Source organism: Vicugna pacos, chromosome 15 (genome assembly GCF_048564905.1).
Source record: "Vicugna pacos chromosome 15, VicPac4, whole genome shotgun sequence".
Classification (NCBI taxonomy): Eukaryota; Metazoa; Chordata; class Mammalia; order Artiodactyla; family Camelidae; genus Vicugna; species Vicugna pacos.
The window spans coordinates 1,386,804-1,412,219 of NC_133001.1; the positions used below are offsets into that span (position 1 = coordinate 1,386,804).

Below are 25,416 nucleotides of genomic sequence, written 5' to 3' on the forward strand. Positions count from 1 at the left end.
TGTTTTGAAGATTAAATAAGTCACATTAAACAATGTATTAAATAACACACTCACATATATACGTGCACATACACACACACACACACACACACACACAGAACAAAGCCTGGTACATAGTAAATACCCAAAAACAATGATTATTATTGTTTCTATAATTAGTCTATTCTTATATTATATTATATCTATAATTAATCTATTTCTATATTACTCTATTCTTATCATTACTGTATTATTTCCTTATAATTTCAATATGCACTTAAGCAATTATATTCAAAGTAAAGAGAGAGAGAGAGGGAAAGATCCTGGTTATGAGAGAATATTACCATGTTAATAGAAGTAAATTTCAATAAGGTGAATCAGAAGTTCAAGTTTACTCACTATCTGTGAAAAGTGAACCCAGAGGTTCTCTGGGGGAGAATTCAACTCAACATGTTCAATGAAAATGTGTGGGTTGGCTTTCTCACCTGTTTACACACTAAGAGGTGTATATGAGAAAGTGAAGCAATGCTTCTTGTTCTGAAATCAATCAGCTGAGCTGCTCACAACTTCATTTTATAACAGTCAGTGATGTTTTCATTACACGTATCTTGCCCTTAGACTTTTCAAGGCACTGTATCATGCCTCAAGGAATCATTGCAGGGTGACCATAATTCTGCGTCTCTTTGCTGCCTCTCCATTTGTGACCAGTGTCTCACGGTGACATGAAATTCATCATGTGCAACACTGAAACTCCCAAGTCCCCTGTAGTAATAAATTGCATCACTATGTGTAATGGTCCCAGCCAGCAATCAGAAAATCATCCTGAATTCTCTTTGTGTCTGCCTTTTCCACGTGCAAATCACCATCTCCTACCTATTTAACCCACGTAAATGCCTCTCCTGGGTTCTCCCTTCTCATGGGCTGCATACCACGAGTGGCCGTGGTGGCTCCGAGGCATTCATTCTACTCTTCTCTTCTAATTAAATAGACCAGTATGGATGTAGCAACACCTGCATAATTTCGCGTGCTTTTCAACTCTCCTTGAAGCCAGCAGAGTGTAGCCAATGTAGTAAATTTGAACAATTGAAGAGTCCTGGGCCTGGAGGCACACGCCTTTCTTGTACCTTCATCTTACTAGTTGGAATTTGCATGTGATGATGCAGGGTTCTGCGTTCCTCCTGGAAGAGCTGTACAAGGAACAAAGCCCTGGGATTCAGGAACAGAAAGCTGGGAGTCACCATAGAGTTTACTATTGATCATGACAATGTGGGGGTATTTGTATGAAATAACTCATCATCAAATGGTCCCAAAAATTGATTTTAGAAGGGAAAAATCAGAAGAATAATATTTGTGATAATTCTTTGCCATCTTTAACATTCCTATTAGATCATAAATTTTTGAAGATCATGAATTTAGCATAATTTTGGTATGTTTTATTCAAAATGTTTAACATGTGTTTCATGAGATAGAAACTGGAAGTATTATAATATTATAACGATAATTAAAGTAATTTTCTGCCTCCAACTAGCCCCCATATAAATATAATTTGCCCTATATCAGGTTATTCTTTTTAGAGCAGTTTTAAGAATCCAAATAATTCACTGATTTACATTCCAAGTACATTCCCCGAAAGAGAGAAAAAAAGGAAAAGAAAGAACAGAAAAAAAAATTCCCATCTTTAGTTTTCGTTTCTAATAAATCTGAAATACTCATTTTATATACAGCATTGTCTTTCTTGCATTTTTGCCCACACCCACATCCTTTCTCCCATGTCTTCCCTACCATTTCTTAGGGCTTTGTGGACTTCCACCCTCTAATATTTTATGTTAAATCCTTCTTCTGTGATTCCCTTGTTCTCTTTAGATCTTTCTTACTTGCTTTTCTTTCCTGCTTGGAACTAGACAGCTCTGTCAGGATATTGTATGTGATCAGTAGCTGCATTGTCAATGTTTAGTTGGACTCTGCACACTGAACATGACCTCAGCATCTCTTCTTCCCTTGGTACCCGAAGTCTCCCAAACCCCACATGTCTCAAACCATTCCACTTTATCAGTATCCCCGTCCCCAAGACAGAACATTCTTGCTGAATCTTTTCACGTCTAACACACTAGCCTCACCAGCACCTCAAGGATACAAGCAACACCCTCCACTATGGTGACTGGCTTTTGCTCACACCATTCAGGAGTCTGCCATGGTATCACTTCCTCCAGAGTGATTGAGAGACGTGGGGTGATGCCAAACTCCATGCATTTGCTTCATTATAGCTAAGGGTTTGCAGGGAGGTGCGGGATGAATGTTTTGGGAGGAGGAAGGACATATGTGGCCTCTGGGAGACAAGAGAGCTGCCCCTTGATAGGGCAACATGGGAAACCGTGTCTCCGTGGGGCAGCCAAAGAAGGAAGCAAAGGAAACATGATGAAATAGTTTGTGTGGAGAAAGGTGTGTTCACTGAGACAGACCAGGATTTCTTCTGGGTACAGCAGAAGAATCCTCTTGTCACAGGGATAAGGGATCTATACCAGCATTGCCTATACAAAGTGAGATTGAACATTTGATGCAGGGAAAACCAAAAACTGCCTTCTCTGACCGCTTTCCTGTAATTCCTCCTTTTCTTAGCATATTTTATTTCCACTCTTCAGGGCCTGAGAGAACACTGTCTGTTAGAGGATCTGTGCATGGCCTGTCCCTTACGCTAGGTAGATGCTCCAGGACAGGCCACTTGGAGGGGTTTCACTTGCTGCAAAGTTGAGAGTCTCCTGGGTGTTTGGGCATCGATTGAGAAACCCAATTATTCCCCAGACTACCTATTACATGGAGGCAAACTGAAAACATGGACTTGGTGTACCTAAGTGATTCTGTTTGTTTTCATTTTGAGTAGATTCATGAGTCGATCAAAGGATCAGCCAATAAATTGAGTCTGTAAGTGAATGGAGTGTAAAACATTCAGTCAGTGCACTTCCTTAACACATAATTATTTTGGCAGCTAAAACTCATTGGGCAGTTTTAAATGTCACACAAGATTTCAAGCATCTTCCATTCATTAGCATGTTACAATTATTACTTAATCATCAAGAACTGCATGGGACCCACAGGCATCAAGCAGCATTTCCAAGGCTGTTCAGGTTCATCAAGAATTCAAGTCCTAAAGTTCTGGTCTCCCATTTCACATTGTAAAGTACTGTTTCCTGAAAACTTCTATTTCACCCAACAAAGGGTCTCAATTTGCCGATATCTTGTTCTTTCTTTAGGAAAGACAAAAAACAGCTAGTTCACTTAGGTGTGTGAATTGCAGGGGCAAGGGAATGCCCCAGTCCCACTTTTAAGACTGGCCCTTTCATATACATAAGCTTTTAAAAATCAAACAACTGAATTGAGATCTGCGTGAAGGTGGGCCATGGATTTTGCCTCATAAATGCTTCCATGTTTCAAAAATCAGGATGTAAAACAAACAATGTTGCTTGCCACACCAATTCTACAAGGATCCAGGCATTAATCAGTTGCCTGCCAACAGTGTTTCCAGAGGCCAATTCAGGATGGAAAAAACAGGAAGCATTCCGTGCTTTGGCTATACTGGCCTCTACATACTTAAGATATGTATTCAAGAAAATGAATTTCAGATGACCCTAGATTCTTGCATCTTCCTATACATTGTGTCAAATGAAGGAAAAACAATGCACAGCCTTAAAGTTGAGAATCATATTTCATTTGGCAGACTTCCTGAGGATTTCAAGCCGAGGAGATAGCCCTTCCAATAGCTCTAAGGGACTGCTCCAAAGAGGTAAGGGAGGAGCCAGGATATATGGCAGTTTTTACAACAAAGATCAGGTAGCTGGAACATCCAAAGATTACTATTAAAGAAAACCAGATATCTCAAGATAAGGAATTTAGCACTTTTTTATGTATGGGAAAATGCCAGAGTCTGGGCTCACTGAAATCACTCCTTTGATGCGCACCTAGCTAGCTAGGGCCAGCATCCTGTTCTCGCCCATCCTGAGTCCCTCAGGGCACATGGTTGGGGGTGGCTGAGTGGCTGACTGCTTGATGGCGGGCATCCTGTTTCCATTCTGAGTTCCCTCAGGGCTCACCATCAGGGGTCTACTGCAGCGTGATGGCTGCAACATCCTTTGTTTACTGATATGCGGGCAATATTTTGTACTCACAATAGAAAAACACTCAAATCAGTAACCTGAGATACCTGTTATTTGTAATTAACTGGCATCTTTTAATGCTTTACTACATTTCCCAACCAAAAAAAAAAAAAATCACATATACTGTCACTCCACCTTAGTGGATATTACTTTAGTGGATTAGTTAATAGTACCTTAAAGGGACTATTACAATATTTACTGAAATTATCTGTTGATCAACGTATGACTATGTTTAGAGGAACAAACAAGGCTTAAAATACAGCAAAATGGAATTTAATGGCTAAATTCCATTACAGACTCTGAAACACAGCATTCAGGTATGGACAAATACAGCAACTAGCCTTTCTCCTAAATCTCTAAGTGCCACTTGCAAAATATCCCAGGAACCTGCAAAACTGGTTCTGTCCCATGATCCCTGATATCATCTCCTGTCGATCATTCTCCCTTTTAATTCATGTGAGATGGAGAAAACTATTTTGACTAAACTGCTATTCAAAAATTCAAAAATTTTAAACCACTGTCTTATACTTGACTTTATATTCAAATGCTATATTTTTGGAGAGCACATGCATACACATTTGTAAATATATAGATGTACTAAACAAATACATACAGAACTATTTTCTTTGCAAAACCAATGGCATCTTTAAATGTGCCAAAGAACTTGGCTGAAAATTATTGTAAGTATATCTTCATTTACCAGTGGAAGATAAGAAATATGCCATGAACATCCAAACCTTAAATTTGGTAACCTATTTTTTCCTTCAACTTTGGGCAAAGTGTACCTATAAGAAAAAAATTCCTTCAGATTTCAATGGCCTGATTCCACCCATGGAACTGGAATCTTCTGTTATAATGAAAAATTAAAATAAACAAACAAATATACTTACAGTTTCAAGCCCAATGGAGGTGGTGGAAGAGATTTATTATATATATACCCAGTTCAAAGAGAATTAATATTGAAGAGTTAAATAATCACAGAAATGTAAGAAAATAAATAATAATAAAAATAACCCAATATAATTTTATTTAAAAATGCCAAATATTGCTATGAACATCATATATTATCAATAAACAACCAAATTGTCTGTGCCTTAAAGTGTATCTATATTTTTTTTTCCAAGTCATAATGAATAATTCACAAGAAAGATACACAAACAGGCAATAAATTAATGCAAAAGTCCACAGCATCATTACACATCAGGGAAACACAAATTAAGACCAAATGACTCACCACATGAGGCAAAATGCGACAAAATGCAAAAGCTTGGTAATACCCACAGTTTCTGCCAATTTGAAGCAACTGCTACTCAAGTGCTTTGCTGATGGGACTTTAAAATCTGACACCTACTCTGAAAAACAGATTACTAAAAAGTTAACCATGCATTAACCAAAAAAGTAAACACATAGGCTCCCACACACACCAAAAAATGGTTAATAGCAGTTTTAGTCATAAATGTTCCAGATGGAAAAGAGCCCAGATGTCTATCAACAAAACAGCGCCTAAAGCAATGGGGACACTTGCCAACAAAGAAGCGTGATTCAACAATTAAATAAACAAAAGCAAACTGCTGGTAGAAGTAAAACTGTGGAGAAATCTTCAAAAACATATTAAGCTGAGAGAAAGGCACAAGATACACGAAAAATGCCTACTGTATGTTTTCACTGATAGGAAATTCTAGGAGAGGTTAAGCCAATGGAGAGATACAAATGGCATCAATGTTTGCCTCTCGGTTGAGGGGTTTTACCGGAAAAGGGCATTTGGGTGTGGTTTGCGAAGGGATTAGTTACAAGAGCATGGACAGTTGAAACTGATTGAAAGGCACCCTTCAGATGTGAGTGTTCTGGCGTCTGTAAATTATACCTCAATTTTAAAACTCAACAAACTTTAACATCGTTTGACCACTCTATTTATTCTTTGAACAGATATTTATGCTGAGGTGTGGTGTAGACATATTTTAATAGTGATTTGCAATGAGCAGATTTTTAACAATCCACAGTTTGATTTGTTGATGATGGAAGAGTAAATCATCCCAAAGCGGAAGGTCCACCTGCATCTTGAAGCAAAGCAGAAATAACAGGCAGAGAAATGATGTATATATAACCTCAGTCAGGAAAACCCGCTACATTCACTTCTTACAACTTCGAACTTTGGGGCAAATCAGTGTCATCTTAATCATGACTTAAGGCAGCACACTGATCCATACACTTGCTCAGGGCTCCCTTGACCTCGTTATTCCTCAAACTGTAGATGAGGGGGTTCAGCACAGGGGTGAAGACTGTATAGTAAACTGACATCACCTTATCGTGGTTTGCTGACCTGTAGGATTTGGGTCTCATGTAGGTAAAAATGGTAGCTCCAAAAAAGAGTCCCACCACGGACAGATGTGAGGAGCAGGTGGCACAAGCCTTCTTGTGGGCTTTGTTAGAATGCATCTGGAGAACGGCAGTGAGGATGAGGCCATAGGAAGTCAGGATGAGGAAAAGGGGGACCAGGAGCATCAGCACACAGCACATGTACATGACGTCCTCAAAGACAGACGTGTCAGCACAAGCCAAACGCACCAGCATGGGGGCCTCGCAGAAGAAATGGTCGATCTCACGAGCACCGCAAAATGGGAAGCTCAGGACAGCAGCAGCCTGCATGAGTCCATCAGCCGCCCCCAGGAACCAAGACCCCAAAATCATCCTCAGGCATGACTGCCTACTCATGAGGACTGAGTATCTCAGTGGGTGGCAAACAGCGACGTAGCGGTCATAGGACATGGCTGCTAAGAGGAAGCACTCACCCCCTCCCAGAGTGAGGAAGAAGAAGATCTGCAGCCCACAGCCAGCCGGGGAGATGGGCTTCCTGTCAGTCAGGTAGTCAGCAGCCATTTTGGGCACGATGGTGCACACCAGCATCAGGTCCATGAGGGAGAGTTGGCTCAGGAGGAAGTACATGGGCCTGTGGAGCCGGGGGTCCAGGAGAATCAGGAGAAGCATGAGGGCGTTGCCCACGAGGGAGGTGAAGGCCATCATCAGAACCATCACAAAGAGAAATAAATGGGCTCCTGTGTGGTTAAAGAGACCTAGGAGAATGAACTCTGACGTCGTATTCCAGTTTCCCATGATTTCCAGCAAGATGGAGAAATAGATGAGGTTACATGTACATATAACATAGCAAAAAAAATTTAACTCTATTAAAATCAGTTAATTCTTGTTGACATCCATTCATCTAGGGAGGCATTTTCACTTTGCAAACAAGAAAACTTACATCCTTAGTCCTAGGAACTGTGAGTATCGAGGCTGCAGGTAGAAACATAAGTTTATTTAGAATTGTTAGTTCATTTAGTTTAACTTTGCCAAGCTGTGCATTGAAAACAGTAATGATCTTCTTAGAATATGTTCTCCCAATATAACCCTCTAATACTGAAGGGAAACTGTAACTGTAAAATGACGTTTTGTGTAACGAGATCTGTCCTGGTCAAAGTCATAGAAACATAATCTTTACTGGGTGAAGAAGAGAAAATAAAACTCCTTACTTCTTCACCCAACCACAGAAATAAGTGATTCTTCTTCAGTTCTAAGAGGACCTAAGTCCTTAAAGGTATTTTTGTCTCTGATCTCCTGGAGCTGAAACTGCCCTAGCTTGTTGAATAAATACAATCATACCTGCAGAGATGAGGAGGATTCTAATTCAGTATCAAAGATACGGTGTGATTCAGCGATGTTACAGGGCAGAGGGAGTCCATCTCTTCCACCTCCCTTTACTCCCACTTTTTACATTCATCCCATACTTGACTGCCAATCACGATGGAGAAAGGAAGTGCAAAAAGGGTCACTCAGTCCCGAACTCCATTGCGTCAACACCACCTCTGTACTGACAGCATTCTACCTGAGGGTTTTAGTTGATTGTTTTAAAGTTAGATGTCATGGAAATACACTTCTTCCTTGTCAAATGTATTTCACATTTGCCAAAACTTTGTAATCTGCACAATCTCATATATCTAACATGCAGTTTGAACCACTAGTAACTATATGCAATTCTTAATTATAGATATCGGTATTGCTCTTCTGAAGGACTTCAAACACTTCTAACTTTTTTTTTGACACAAGACCTTATATTCCATTATTTCCATCTCTTTTTATTGTTGAAGATTGACAGAATTTTAAATCTATTTAAAAATTAACAGGTAACTAAGTATAACTGGAGGGTGTTGGGCAAGTGTGTTAAATTAATTTTTTGATGCCATCTTACCCATTTTTAAGTTTATTGTCAATACTGTGGCATTAAATATTTTCATATATTTGTGAACCCATCACCAATATGAATGCTCAGGACTTTTTTCATCTACTCAGACTGAAATCCACTGAACGAGAACTCTCCATTCCCTTCTCCCCAGGCCATGGCCACCACTGTCCCACTTTCTGTCTCTATAAATGTGACTATTCTAGGAACATCAGATAAGTGAAATCAAACAGTATTTGCTTTTGCTTTTGTTTTTTGATTGTTTTTTTTTCACTTGTCATTATGTCCTCAACGTTCATCCATGCTGTAACATGAATCAGAATCTCCTTCATTTTAAGGCTGAGTAATATTCCTTTGCATGCATGTACTGTATTTCACTTATTAATTCCTTCCATCTATGGATACATGTGTTGCTTCCAATCTGGTTTCATATTTAACATTCATTTAGTGGGATATTTGATAACATATATTCATTATTTTTCATTTTGATATGGTAAACGTATATAGCCTAAAAGTACAGCAATCTGAGATAACTTTCTGCTTATGTCATGCAAGAGAATTTCAGATATTTTAGGTAATAATTACAACTTATGTGAATTTTCAATTTAGAAAACACATTTACTTTTTTGTTAAATTTTATTGAGTTAAAGTCAGTTTACAATGTTGTGTCAATTTCCAGTGTAGAGAACAATTTTTCAGCCATACACAGAAAATACATTTTCTAATGAAGTTTCTACTTGTGTTTAATATTTTATCAAATATGAAATAATTAGGTCAACTTTTCAGCAGACATGAGTAATATATCTACACATTTTCTTTTCCGGTGAAATAAATGTATAAAATAATCAGTCAGCACAAATGTAACCGACTAGTCAGCATACTAATAGTGTTTAGATTATTTAATGGAAAGGTCAACTAAATGTGTCAATAAGTGGTACATAATTATGCTTTCCTAAGATGTGACAGTGTTTGATTGATTGTTTAATTAAAATTCTTATCTACCTTTTCATATTACGCAAGTGAGACTAGCTGCTACTAATTAGAATGTTTGTAAACCTATGCAAAGTGGATTCTAAGGAATAATTTCTAATGAAATTGACTATGGATACAAAATGTGGTAAAAATTCTAAATGAGGAATTAAGTCATCTTGCAAATAAAATATTTACAATGACACTAAGTGGAATCATAAAAGCTCACCTCTTACTACAGGAATAGGAATATTTAAGACTGTAAAGATAAATATTTCCTTCTTTTTCTTGATCATGGCTTCAGAACACTAGACATTTTTTGTCTTTTCTTCTTAGAATGGTGCTAAAAATGTTATATCTTTAAATTATAAACTCATCTCTTTTGCAATGCTACCATAGGCACAAAATATCCTTTCTGTTTATTTTTCCATGGAGTAACCATAGACTATTAAGAAAACTGCCTATAATTTTTCTTTCTATATTTTTCTGATCCTTGTTGCCCTCACTTAACATTAAAACTATCATTTCTCCCCAGGATACTTGGATGATTACTCAAACTATTCTTTAAAGAATAAAATAGTAGCAGTCAAATCATTTATGTGACAGAATTGACAGATTCTTACAAGTGTTTTGACCTGATGTGTGTGTCAGCTAACATTCGTTTTAGTTCTGCAGCTTGTAGGATAGATAATAGAATGGATTTTATTTGTAAGACTATACAGAGAAGGTGGTAAAACTGGATTTTTCTGGAGTTCAAATTTCATAAACAAAACTAATATTTTTTAATGACATACTCACATAAGATAAAAATAATGAACTCCAATAGCCTGGGTCTGCATCCCCTCTGAGCAGCATCCTCCTAATGTCCCTCTTGGAGTGGAGAAAGCTTCTTTTAATCTTGCAGCTTCAAACCTGCTCATATTAGTGTTGGGAGTCACCTATTAAGGGGTGGGGCCTATTCCCATCTTATGTTAAAATTACTGTCTTATTACTATGTCAGAGCTGCAAAACCATGACTCTTTGGATACCAAAGATACTTAATTTTTAAGGATTTTATAGATTTCCAGAACTTCAATATACTTTCCTTATATACATTCAGAAGGTTATAATTCATTAAAAATAAGAAAAAAAAACACTTATAAGAAAATGTGAAATGTAAGTAGATGTCTTTGGAAAAGGATGATGATTTAAAAATACATTAAGCAGTGGATTAATCTGTTTCTGCCAATACTTGTTAAAACTTTGATACACAGGGAAGATTAATGAGTGTGTCGCTGAGAGACAACCTTTGGTCAAAAGTACTAATTAAATTAATAACGCCTATGGTAGGATTTATCAATTTTTTATTTTTGAATTTTGTTTGATACAATTGCTATGAGTTATGTTTCTATTAATTTGTTTCTTTGTAACATAATTTTATATTTTACATGTTTATTTGTGTCTGAGTAATAAAATGCTTGATAATTGCAAAGACAGTTACAGCAGATTACATCTTTGATGCCAAGAGTCATGCAGTTTGATTGTATCTGGTCTAAGTTTTATGATTTTATTATTATATAACTTTATATTTTCAGTTCCCAGGGAAAGCGTGGTTCTTGGCTCCATTTTTACCACTCTTGTGACCTTGTCTTTTCTAAGAGTAACTATAAGCATCATATAACATAACTATAAAAATTTTTTTCAATATCTCTCTCTCATGGAATAGTTGATGGGATATGCTGGAAGGAAGTACATGCCTGTTACTCAGATATTCTCATTAGTGCTGACCAGGTAATTTCAGACTGACTGGTTAAGATTATATTTCTTGGACAGGCTGAAATTGCAATTAGGTTAGATACTAAGTCTCAGTTTGGTGACATGTGTTTAGCACAAATACCCCAATTTTTTTTTGTCTCTTGTCTTTTTTTTCTTCTTTTTCTTCTTTGCTCCTTTTTTAACAAGACTTAACTACGAAATTATGGAAATTTAGGACACTAATTACAGGAACTGAAAAGTAAAAAGGATATTTAGGAATATTTAGGAGGTAAAATTATGATGATTTTGTGATTACTTATCTATGGAAATGAGACAAGAGGTCAGGTTGGGGCCCAAATATCTCATTGGCTCTAATTTATATGACACGTATGTGTTTGCTCCTTATAATGTATAATAAATAATATATAATCATATATAATAAGTAATCCAAAAGTATTTAATGACTGATAGTCATTTGTTCCAAGAAGCAACTTTTTTTTCTCCTCCCTATTTTAAAAGTGAGTAAAATGTGTAGCAGAGGTTAACTAAATCTTGCAATAAGAAGACAATTTTTTTTCACATAATTGACCTACACTTTGTTATATGAAGACACTACTCATTCATCAAAATAGGAAGAGAGGGAGACATACTCTTTCCCCTTTCCATACATCAAACTTTGTTAATTGCATCTATACGAAAAATCTAAAAGCACACAGTGTGCATTATAGAAGCATCCAAATAGATACCATTTGATTTAAAATTTGCCTCTTCCAGTAAAAAACACATGGAGACTAAACAACATGTTATGAAAAACCAAAGGGTCAATGAAGAAATCAAAGAGAAAGTCAGAAAATACCTCAAGACCAGTGAAAATGAAAACACAGCTCTCCAATATCTATGGGATGCAGCAAAAGTAGTTCTAACAGGCAAATCGATAATGATATAGGCCTCCCTCCAGAAAAAAGGAAAATATCAAACCATTTAACCTACTGCTTAAAGAAATTAGGAAAAGAACAAAGATCAAAGTCAGCAGAAGTGTGGCAATAATAAAGATGAGAAAGGAGTAAATGAAATAGAGAGACAAACAAAAGCAGTGAGAATATTAGCGAAACCAAGAGCTGATTTTTTGGAAGGAAATACAAAACTGATAAAACTCTAGCAAGGCTCATCAAGAAACAAAGAGAGAGAACCCAGGTAAACACAACAATAAACAAAGTTAAGAAATGGAAGAGGAAAAATAGCAATATCACAGATACAAAAACTTACCAGAGAATACTATAAATATGTCAACAAGCTTGACAACGTAGAAGAAATGGACAAACGCCTAGAACTTACAACTTGCTAAGATGAGTCAAGAGGAAACATACAATTTGAACAGAAGAATGACTAGTAGCAAAATTTTTAAAAAATCAAATATACAGTGGCCCCAAACTGGACAGCTCACAGAGGAATCCCATCAAACATATAAAGAAGAAGTAATATCTATCCTTCTCACAGTATTCCCCACCCAAAAAAAAAAAAATTGAAGAGGACGGAGGATGGAACACTCCCAAATTTATTCTCCAAAGCCACCATTTTCCTAACACCGAGACCAGACAAAGATACTATAAAAATATTACAGGCCAATATCTTTGATGAATATAGGTGCAGAAGTCCTCAAAAATATTAGCAAACCAAATACAATAATATATTTTTTTTAAAAAAAAGGATCATACACCATGATGAAATATGGTGTACTCCAAAGATGCAAGGATAGTTCAATATTTGAAAATCAATGTGACAAACCACATTAAAAAGGGGGAGGATAAAAATTACATCATCAAATAGAAGCAGACAAAGCAGTTAAAATTTTCAACATTCTTTCATGATAAAAACACTCTCTCAAAGTTTTATAGAGGGAACATATCTGAACATCATAAAAACTGCTTATGGCAAACCTAGAGCTCACATCATACTCAATGGTGTGTGAACAAAAAATACTACAAACCATATCATGTGTAAACAAAGAGTGCTGAAACCATCAAGTCATCAGCAGCTGCCACCACCCCACAGTGAGGACAGGCCTGCAGCCCGGCCCCTGCAGCCACTCACAGTGGTGCACCCTGAGGGGACTCAGAATAAGAAAGGGCAGGGCACTGGCCCTAGATGGCTAGGTGCTTGTCCAGGGAGCAATTTCAATGAGCCCAGACATTTGCTCCTTATCATAACATAGAAAAATGCTAAATTCTTGCAGATGTCTGACTTTCTTTAATTAGTGGTAGTCTTTTAATGTTCCACTACTTGGTCTTTGTTTAAAAGCCCTGTGTATCCCGGCTCTTCCACCATCTCTTTGGGGCAGGTCCCTCAGAGCGATCTGAGAGGCTGTCATCCTAGACAGAGTCCTCAGAAGTGTCGAGTGAATAAAATGTAATTCTCAGCTTTAAGGCATGTATTTTATTTCAGTTGATACCTCCCATAGCTGGCTTTTACCTTTCACCACTTTTTTTTTTTTTTTTTTTGTCTTCTTTAGCTTTAAGGGGATGTCCTGGGCCATTTTAGGAAGGACTGACTTTTCCTGGGTCTCCCCCATGTATACAGGAGCTATATACGTTAATAAATGTGTTTCTTTTTTTCTCTATTAATCTGAATTTTATTCACGGGGCATCTCAACCAAAATATTACCTAGACGGGCAGAGAAAACAATGTTTTGTTTCTTTCCTACAATATTTTCCTGTAGTTTCGGGTACAATGTTTCCATCTTGCTTTTCAACAAACCAAGTCCAGAGATACGGTGTGGTTCCCCTAAGCCATGGAGTGTCAGGTTCAACAATTATGGTGTGAATCTTTCTGTGTCCCTTATTTCTTCTTGGTAGGAAAAAGGCTTCATTCAACCTCCGAGACGTTCCCTGAGTTCCACAGGGCAGATTCAAACATTTGCTAATCTGGGAATGGAAGGAATGCAGAAACAAGGGAGGAATAATCAAGAAACAATAGAGCAGCCCTGAGGCAAGGTCCTGATGCCTCCTCAAGGAATATACACAACAATATCTTTCAGTTCTGCCGGAAATAAGGCTCTCCCCAGTCTCTGTCTCTTGTTCATGATGGCACAGAATCTTCAGAGATTATTTTTGGTGGAGGGGAAGACACTGGATTCATCAGGTTGCTGGCATTCTGATTAAAAGTAATTTTCTTTTTTGTTACTAAGGCTCTTGCCCCCAGCATCATACCCCTGCCCCTCCCTCAAATAGAAACCAATTTTTTTTTCTAAGTCTCAGGCGGCAGCTGCAAAGAGAAGAAACTTGAACTGGTTAGAACGAACTCAGCCCATGATTGCAAAGAATTAGACTCCCAGTGGACCTTGACCCTCATTATGCACTCATTGTAATGTATTAGTGTTACGGAAATGACAGGCCAGCCAAAAAAGAAGCACCACTCGGAGGGTTGGAGTACTCAGATTTATTATGCTGGTGGGCTCAGAGGGGCTTTGGCTCCGAGGCTCTGAGCCCCTCCAAGATGTGTGCATGAGGTTTTATAGGGTTAATCACAAGCTTGGGGTATTCAGCCAATAGGCGTGGAACAGCTTTAGCAGCATCATTGTCACAAAAGTAGAGGCAGGGAGGCAGCAAACCGACATTCCAAGGCCAGATATGTCTCTTTGAAAATCCAGCTGGCTAGCAAAAAAAACAAAAAAACAACATGGACAGGGAATCAGCAAACCGATACTAATTAACTTAGATTTACGAGTTAGCCCAGCAGAGCTCAGATCAGTTATCCGACACTTGTTTCACTTAGATTTGTGAGTTAGCTTGTTAGCCCAGCCCGGCTTTTCCTTCACATTAGCATGTTAATGACGACCCCGCCAGCACCATGACTGTTGGCGGTTGCCATGACAACAGCTGGAGAAGCCCATGCAAGGGCCGAAGTCAAAGCAATTGGCTTCATCACACCCAGAAGGAAGTCATAATGGCAGAAGCCTCCCTTAAAAGTCCACAGAGTCCAAGCTGTCCTTACTGTGTGGAGGGCACGCAAACCTGGAGCTGCCTCAGTGAGTCAACTTGGCTGATAGCTCCCCGACTTGAATGCATTTCTTTCCTCCCTTTTCCTCTTCTGAGCAATAAAGCAGGCATTCACTTTGCCTCTCTGCCTCTGCTGTGAATTCTTTCACAGCCGGCAGCCAGGACCTACCCTTTGTTTGGCCTCCTAATTTCGGGGTCTCTATCTGCTAACCCCTGTTTAATTCTACATTCCAAAGATTATTTCAAAAAACAGCCTATATTACCATTGTTTTCCAGATTTATATGAGGCTATTCTCTTTCTACTCACTCATTCTACTTTTTAATAACCTTTGTTTTGTTGGAGGTTTACAGGGACACCATGAGCTGGCCCACGTGGACGGCTGCAAGGACACAGAATGCCTGCGGCAAGAAGTTTGCAACAATCAACCACACACCCCACGCCTTGTTTTTTTTTTTTTATAAAAGAAGCCTGTATTCTGACTAGAGCAGGATGGTTGTCCGAGACATGAGTCTACCATCCTCTTGCTCTGCCGGCTTTCCAAATAAAGCCGCTATTCCTTGCCCCAGCACCTCGTCTACCGATTTACTGGCCTGTCATGCGGCGAGCAGAACAAGTTTGGACTCAGCAACATGACAGTGCATGTGAGCAGAGAAGTCCTGCTGGGTAGCATCCTTACCATGGAGTGTTCGTTTTTAGCACACAGTTTTGGTATGCATATAGCCTTTAAAAAAAATGTTACAACATTATAAAGCAAATATCTTTTCATGTAAATACTCTTTTCATGTAAAATTTCAGAAAACAAGTATGAACTAATTCTAACATCAACTTACCTTGTAACTGAAGATACAGTGATAAAATAAATAAAGAGGCATTTGCATCATAAAACTCAAAACTTGCAGGACCCTGTGGGGGCCCTCCTGGGCACCAAAGCCTTTCTGTGTCCCAGTTTCTTATTTGCAGGAAAAAAAAATCAACTTCCTGGACTTCCCTGAATATTCAAGGGCAGATGCAAACTTGCTAATCAGGGATGTAAGGGAATGGGGAAACAAAAGAGGAGTGATCAAGAAATGATAGTGCAGGGTGGGGAAAGGTCTCAGCTCCTCCTGAAGGAATATAAGTAACAATATCTTTGGGTTCCTCTGCAGGAACCAAGGCTCCCGGCCAGGCGGATGGATGATGGTAACTTCAGGCTGAGCATAAGATTCTTGAAACACTTCCCTGTTACCTCAACACCAACCAATCAGAGGAAAGGCACACACCCTGCACCTCTGACCCCAAATATTGCCTATGAAAACTTCTCCCTGAAAACCATTGGGAACTTTGCGGGTTTTGAGCACAAACCACCAGTTCTCCCTGCTTGACCCTTCAATAAACCTTTCTCTGCTCCAAACTCTGAGGTTTGGTTTGTTTGGCCTCACTGTGTGTAGGGCATACAAACCTGAATTTGACAACAAAGCCATTTCCAGTTTCTTATACAAAGTTTAAAAAAAAGAGAGAGAGAGAAATCATTAAAATGACATTCATTAAATTTATTTTTAAATTTAAATTCAGATTTACATGAAATAGAGTTGAACGAATCAATGGGTTCAAATTGTTTAAAAGATAAATCATTTAAAAAACTCCTTGAGAATCACAAGTTCTATGTTTACTAAAATTCATATTTTGATATGATTTATTAGAAATTGAGCCCAACATTGTATTCACAATCTATAAAGATTCATAATAGTTCCAGTAACATAAGCAGAAAGATTCTTTTCAAAATTAACAGACATCAAAAGTTAACTGCAACCTAGCATTTATCACCAGTGACTGAAAACACATTCAGTTACATTTATAGTCAGCAAAGTTTCTAAGGCAACAAATTCAGATGAAAATAAATTTGGAGAAAAGTAAGCCCTCAAAATATTACAGCAAATAAAGACATCACATTATAAAGTATTACTTTATATTACAGATAAAATTCTGATACAAAATATTATTAGTTGTTTGTATAGCATTTCATAACTAATGAATTAATTTTGGGGAAAAAAACTATATTTGAGTACCAATAATGGCACCCTGTACTGCTTTCTAACAAGAGATCCCATATTTTTATTTTGTGCTGTGCCCTACAAATTATTTAGGATATGACCCTTGCATTCCCTGCCATACCTAAGAGGGAAAAAACATTTCTGCGCTAATCACTGATGGACAGTGATAATATTTCAACCAGGAAGTTCACTTGAGCTAATAGATTTTTATTGGATACAGTGTTGGGATCTGCTAAGGAAAGTAACTAAGCCATAAAATGAATGTCTAAAACTGGTTCATGAACGTTAACTGCCTCCAGTCTGTTTCAGTAGAATTACGGGACATAGTGAGTGGAGAATTAAAATCTCATCTGAGAGATGTTATCGAATACAATCCAATGCAAGAATTGCAGTGACTACTTTGAATGTAAACTAAGTACATGTGGAGTGTGGGGAATGGTTGCAAGAAAGTCCTTGATATTTCCAACAACTAGTAATTAGACGAAACTTTGACCCACTCGGGATATAATTAACTTTACAATTTCTTTCATCTCTGTTGGTCTCTCTAGGTCCTTACTGCTGATCCCCAGGTATTCCTGCTATTAAATCCCTTTCCTGGGATGCACCACTCTAAAGGGAACATAAACTTGTCATTTCCATTCAGCATGGTGTCAGGACTTCAGAAACCCTGATGAAGTCTTCGCTAAATCTCTTAAATGTAGTCTCCCTACATTGAAGGAAAGGATAACTGTTTTGGGTGTTTAGGGCTACTATGAGAAGAAAAAGAAGTCTTCTGACATTTAATTTGATCTAGACATTCAGAAAATTTAGACATATTGCAAAATAAATGGAAAGTTGTAGAACAGTGATGCTGAAAGACAACTTCAGTTAGAGAGTGTCCACTTTTCATTACATGACAAAGAACAATTTTCATTGAACACATATCAGCAAATATTACAAGTTAGTAAAATTAATAAGGAAAAAATACCATGAAGAAAACAGAATGAGGGTAGAATATATACATATATTTGCAAGATAATTTTGTCCAGACATGAGTGATTGTCTTCTCCCTTGAATTACTCTTAGTCCTTGCATTTAATAATAAAATAACATTTTAATCATTGTCTGTTGATTAATGGATTTATATCCATCTCCTGGTACCCATTAAAAACTTTGTTTACATTTTCACAGAGCAGATTCTCTGAATTACTCTTCTCAAGGCCCCCATCACCTCCTTGTTTCTCAGGCTATAGATAAGAGGATTGAGCATTGGGGTCAGGATAGTGTAGAAGACAGCCAGAGCCTTGTCCTCTGTTGGAGTATGCAGAAATTTTGGACGCAGATAAGTATAAGCAAAAGGTGCAGAGTAGAGAGTCACCACAGTGAGGTGGGCGCTGCAGGTTGAATAGGCCTTCTTCCTCCCTTCTGCTGAGCACATGCAGTAGACAGCAAGGAGAACGCGGCCGTAGGAACATGCAATCCCAGTGAAAGGCAACAAAAGAAAGAGGCTGGTGCTCACAAACACGGTGTACTCATAGACCCACGTGTCCATGCAGGCCAGAGTCAGCATGGCTGGGACATCACAGAAGAAGTGATTGATGGCCCTGGACCTGCAGTAAGGGATGTGGAGGGCATACGTGGTGTGGGCACAGGAGTTGACAGAGCCCATTATCCAAGATCCTGTCATCATCAACACACACACTCTTCTGCTGATCCTGATGGGATAGTGAAAAGGGAAGCAAATGGCCACCTAACGATCCTAAGCCATGGAGGTCAAAAGCAATCCTTCTGCTCCTGCCAAAGTCAAGAAGAAGAAGCTCGAATCCCACACCCAATGAAGGAGATAGACTTGTTTCCAAACAGGAAGTTGGAGGCCATTCTGGGGACAATGGTGGAGATGTAGGTCAGGTCCATGAGGGAGAGCTGACTAAGTAGGAAATACATGGGTGTGTGGAGATGGGTGTCCAGACAGATGAGAAGGATCATGGTGAGGTTGCCAAACAGAGCCACTAGGAAAATGAGAACAATGAGGATAAAAAGAAACAGGCCAATTCTTGAAGTGGGGAACAATCCCATTAAGATGAAATCAGTTGATGTCTGATTATAATTTTCCATGTGTCATTCACATGATTTTTCCTAAAGCAGACACAAGAGTAAGGAAGTCATGTTTAAAACAATTAACTGTGTTTAAGCTATTATTTTAGTCAGACTGTGTGTCACTTAAAATTTTATAGCTCTAAAATGAAGAACTACATTTATTAATTTTGGAAAAAGAAAACTTATCTTTTGATCCAGAGATTAATATTTAGAACAGTAAACACTTTTGGCCAAAGAGTTTTCTAGAAAACCTTTAAAGTTATAAAAAAAAATTTATATCATTAGGTTAAGTATGTTTTATTACCTTACACAAACTCAAGTAACATCAAAATCAGATACCATATTCAAAATATATTCATAGGAAACCAATGTAAATGCATACATTATAGGATTCTATTATGAATAAGAGTTTATTAACATTAAGGAATGATTTCTTTTTTCATCTTCAAGCCCTAAGGCTTACCTCTAAACCTGCAGCATCCTATCAGCTCATGTTGAGAAATGACTCCTCTTGAGTCTTCTTTGCACACAAATGTCAAATCAAGGTCAAGCAAAATTATTTAGCTCATCTGTTGTGAAATCAAAACGAATCCATATTGTTAAGTACCATTTATACCAAGTTATTTTCTTTTGACTCTTTAGTGGGATTCTAAAATTTGTAGTTTAAGTAAAGCCTTTGCCTGAATATTTATATGCCAGGCTCCTTGGAGCTTTGATGAATCTGTGCAAGCACTCACATATAAGCATACGTTTTATGTTTCTCTGCTTCTGTAACACTTACATGATAAACATTGCTTTATGGCACTTGGTCCTACTCATTTATTTTTAACTTTTATATCTTATTTTAATTTAAAGCCATTTCCAAATCTAGACAAGAAAGCTTAAGGACTTGTATTTATAGACTCTATCTATTAAAACCCAACTGTCATGATGATTATATATATATATGTGTTATAAATTAAAAGAAAGTGGTTGAGCATAAGACATAATACGAGACGGAATAGTTTAGGATACTTTAAAAGAAGGAATTTGTAAATAGAAATAGTCAGTCACTTAAATGGACAAGAGATGATGACATCCTAGGAGTCTTCCTGGAGGAGGAGCATTCTTCTTCATGGTGGAAGAAGGAATTCTTCAGAGACATTCTAAGTAAACAAGCTACACTAAGTAAAATACCAAATGGTATTTTAGTGGTAATAACTATTCCAGAGACAATATTGTTAGAAATTTAAGAAAGTCTGCGACATGAAAGAGGAATTGGATACATGTACATAGTGTATACAGAGATACAAGATACAAATATAAATACATACAAACACACTCACAAGAAAGTATATAGTGATGTAAAATGACTGGAAAAGTGAGAAAATTGTGTTTTTAAAAGATAGGATTTATATCTTCATAAAGTATGAGACATTATCATTCATATACATATATATATATAAATATATATATAAAATCTCCTCTATATCCTTAGATATAAAAAAGAACATGTCAGGTAACAGTCTCTTGCAAATTAAAAAAACAATAAAAACTATAAGTGAAACTTTTGAAGACAAAATGAAAAAAATCTACCAGAATTTAGAAAAACAACAACAAAAACATGACAGAAAATTGGCCATTTAAAAAGGGTATCAGAATTAGAGAATTAATATAAAGGAACAAATACATACTTGTTGTCACTCCTAGAAATCCATACAGTAAAACAACAATGGATTTAATAATATCAAAGAAACACATTTTTCAGAATTTATATAAATTAACCACCATATTCAAATGAAATGAACAGAACACAGGCAAATAACTGAAAAACATATTATTGAAAGACATTTTCTTGAAAATTCTAGATGTCTTTTTGACAATATTTTCTGAAAATTATTAGTGTTGCCCATAAATGTATGTTTCTCAATGTGACTTATATGGTAAAATACCAATACTGGGAAGAATTGTTTATATCAAAATATGAACTAAAATATCACCATGTTTTTATAATAATGTGTATTTTATTATTTCAGCAATATATGCTAGAAAATGGAAAAATGCTGTCGACATAGCCACCTTGGACACAAAGAGCTATGTACCTATGTTGAAAGGATGGAGAAAAGAGAAAAAGAGTTGGAGGTGGTGGTGATAATAATGGAAGTTCTTCATCCACAGTGGCCAGAGTAAACAGTCAACAGATGGTATTTGTTATTTATTAGCATATTGGTGAAAAATATATTGGTACATAGAAGGAAATGGGTTAAAATAATATAAAATATTTGCCATGGGTATCAGGAAGTGTGGGTTATAAAATAATTATTTTTTCTTATGGATTGTTGAGATCATGTTCTTGCTTTACTTGGATAACATATGAAAGTGATGTAAAACTGATGTCACAGTTAAAAATTTAACTCACAACTAACATTTTATTCAATGGTGAAAGACTGAAAGAGTTTCCGTTAAGATCAAGAACAAGGCAAGAATGTCCACTTTTGTCACCTCTAATTAACATAATACTGAAAGTACTAAAAAGAGCAACTAGGCAGTAAATCAAATTAAAGACATCCAAACTGTAAAGATTGTAGTAAAATTACCTTCTTTCAGAAGTGACATTATTTTATATCTAGACTGCAAAAACCTGTTAGGACTAAAATAAATTCAGCAATGTTGTGGGATGCAAAATCAGCTGTATTTTTATACACTAATAATGTATAGAACTCAAGCAGAATTTAAGAAAACAATTACATTTACAATATCATGGAAAAGAATAAAATCCCTAGGAATACATTTAACCAAAAAGGAACAAAATTTGTGCATTGAAAATCACAAAACATCACTGAAAGGAATTGAAGGAGCGGCGTGCATGGAAAAGCAGTCTCTGTTCGTGGGTTGGAAAACTGAATATTGTTAAGACATCAATACTACCATAAACAAATCACACATACAATCAAATGACTATCATAATCCCAAGAGGACATTGAAAACACAGAACAGTACATCCTAAAATTCATATGAGATCTTAAGATACACAGAATAGCCGCCCAAACAGTCTTGTAAAAGGAAAACTTCCTCTTCCTGATTCAAGGCTCACTACAAAGCTACAGTACCAAAAACTGTGTAGCATTGGCATGAAGACAAACATACAGGAACAAAACTAAGTAGTGATACCAGAAAAAAACAAAACCTTCACCTTTATGGTCAAATGATTTTTGACAAGTATCTCCATTTTGTTTTAATCCAATGGAAGAACAATAAATAACCTGTCTCTCTTTACAAAACATAGCCAGTCTTTTGTTTTCTTTTGTTTTTCAATCTCTTTGATTTTCAAAATTTCCCTTAAAAAAATTGCAATATAGGCATCAACATTAAAGACATTATGCAGAGAAGGAAAGACCTAGCTGGGAAAAAAAAAAAATCTGATGACGGTTATGCCATAAGGAGGAAAATCAGACCTTGGATCTGGGCTATGTCCTACCAGGAAGAGAAGATAAAGATTTCAACTTTTATTGACCTTCTTTACAGATTGCCACATAGCACATGTCAGGATCTATTCCAAAATGAAATTGTATATAATTCTGACCACTACCTCTTAACATTGATACCACCACTGACATTTTATAGATTACAAAAATGAGATTCAGAGATTTGAGGTGAATTTACCTTAAGATATATTTTTTTCGAGTTGGATTCCCAGACTGAGCTACCTTCCTATCTGTCTATCTGACTATCTAAATGCATTCCCTGTTGGCCCTATCTTATCCCTCAAATAGTAAATACTTTGATGTAATAAATCTGAACCAAGGGTGAGTCACTTTTTATTGAACAACATAACAAAACACTGAAAAGAAAGAAAGGAAGAAAGAAATTGAAGTCATTAAAACTGAAATTCTATGCCAGTAGTAGAAGGTCAAGAATGTACATGAAAAGTATCTTAAAACACAAAAGTTACTTCACTGTTTATAATTTACACATTTTGACATATTCTTCTATTTTCTCAGATATATTAGCTTTATGGAATTTTCACTTGATCCCACAAGAGCCACACACACATTATCTTTAAAACTGGTCTCTCAAAGCTTCTAAATGAAATCCAATTCATGTTTTGCTCCCAATACCAAATTCTCTCTACTTAGATGTCATTTGCAAAGGGACAATTATCTGCTCTGTAATTCAGATGATAGACATATTCTGTACCAGTAAAATCATCCAACTGCTGCCCGGGTTTCAAAATGAATTGCATATGACCATCTTTTAAAGTCAGTATGAATCAATTTCATCGAAGACCTTTTTTTCTTATGCTCATATTTAGACTTGAAATTAAAAAAAAACAAACCTTATTTTAGTGATTCATGTTTCATAAAACACAGTTTTTAAAACTATAGCTTTATTATGAAAAATATTTTTTAAAAAGCTATACCACAAATATATGAATGACTTATTCAAGTCTTCATAGTGACCTAGCTGGAAAACATGGAAGAATGTCCTTTAGAAACTAGACAATACAGAATTTTCCACTGAAGTGCACATTTTTATATCCTAAACTCTCCTTAGTTTTGATCAAACTATTCTCAAAGAAATGTTCTTTTTAAATTTAATTTATTTTTTATTGAAGTATAGTCAGTTTATGATGTTGAGAATGTGTCAGTTTCTGGTATACAGCATAATATTTAAGTCATACATACACATACAAATATTTGTTTTCATATTCTTTTTCATTATAGGTTACTACAAGATACTGAATTTAGTTCCCCATGCTGTACAGAAGAAACTTGTTGTTTAGCTATTTTATATATAGTAGTCAGATTCTGTAAAACAAATGTTGATTACAGAATAAGGCAGGTGTGTTTAGTGTGAATTTATCGAACAAGCCTTCATAAATTAGATTTGCTGGATGTGTTATAAGAAATTTCAGATTAATAGCACAGGGAAATATATTCAATATCCTGTAGTTGCTTACAGTGAAAAAGAATATGAAAATGAATATATATATACATATATATATATATCCATGTATGACACTGTGCTGTACACCAGAAATTGACATGACATTGTAAACTGACTATACCTCAATAAAAAAATAAAATAAATTTTAAAAATTAAAAAAAAAAGAAATCTCAGATTAGACTTTTAAAAGCCTCTAAAACACAAAGACACGCTCTACTAAGTTTCACAGAAATTTGGATCTCTTCCTCTCTTCTCAAGATTTCTGAAGTAAACTAAAATGCTGGACCTTCCCCAAATTGACTTTCCTTACTCATCACACGTAGCACTGGGAAACCAGTAAACCAGGTTATCAGGTCAATTTTACCAAGAGGTTTTTGAATGAATTAGCTACAAGAAGTTAATTGTAGTTTTAAAAAATTGACATCAATCTAAATGTTTATAATAAGATTTATATTCCATTGCCATCAAGTATCCAGAACTTAAAGCATGGTAAAATGGCTTTCATAGAATCAGAATCAAATAGCCAGAAAAGTGTCCTCTGACGTCTAGACAGCCGTGGTTCTCCACGGTACCCTTACAAGGAAACCTACATGAAATTCTACAACCCTTCACGTTTTTCCACGTTAGTTTCTACTCAAGAAGAGACAAAGGATACATAATGGCTTATTTTATTTTACTGACTTAAGAATTTGAATAATAGTATTTATTACTCAAGTAATGTGTATTTTCAAGTTTTGAAGATATATAGTCTGAGAACAATCATTCTTTTATACTTTTTTACACTTTTTATACTTTGAACAGTATAAAAGGTCTACAATACACAGAGGATATTCATCTTTGTGTATGTTTGTTTCTTTCTAATTCATATTATTCAGTAAAGTTCTACAGTGGTGTATCAGCATTATTAAGTGAACAGGTATAAATAGCTAGACATATTTCCCAAGACAGGAAGTGGTTATAAGAGTATGTCCTTGAAATTTTGTTTTGTGATGGCATTGTGTTTATTCTGCTTCATTTCACAATTACACTAGAGAGATTTTAGGTTTAAAACTAGATACGATTCTACCTTAACTACTTACAAGAAATGTAAGCTTAGACTAATGAACGCAACTATCTGAACCTGTGTTTGTTATGCAGAACACGTACAAATAAACATGGGCTATTACAAGCAATCTGCAAGATAAAACGTAAAAGCAGTACAAAGCCTGGGGTGTAAAATATCCTTGAGGAGTAGCTGCAAAGTTTAGCATCTTTATCAATATCGTTGTCATAACCATCAATTCACCTCATTCGTCATCAGCTGCAATAGCATGATTACGTAGTTTTC

The 25,416-nt window shown here is 36.4% G+C and overlaps 1 protein-coding gene and 1 pseudogene across 1 annotated transcript; both read right to left on the reverse strand.

The window, feature by feature from the left end:
* Positions 1-6,299: 6,299 nt before the first annotated feature.
* Positions 6,300-7,238, reverse strand: LOC140685829 (olfactory receptor 2T8-like). The gene has a single exon (XM_072938304.1). It carries the CDS (start codon positions 7,236-7,238, stop codon positions 6,300-6,302), a length of 939 nt encoding a protein of 312 aa, XP_072794405.1.
* Positions 7,239-18,243: 11,005 nt separating this feature from the next.
* On the reverse strand, positions 18,244-19,181 carry LOC107032896 (olfactory receptor 2L5-like; annotated as a pseudogene).
* Between the last annotated feature and the right edge of the window lie 6,235 nt (positions 19,182-25,416).

What these genes read in the sequence shown, in the direction of transcription:
- LOC140685829 (XM_072938304.1), bottom strand. Translation starts at nt 7,238, where the DNA reads ATGGGAAACTGGAATACGACGTCAGAGTTCATTCTCCTAGGTCTCTTT.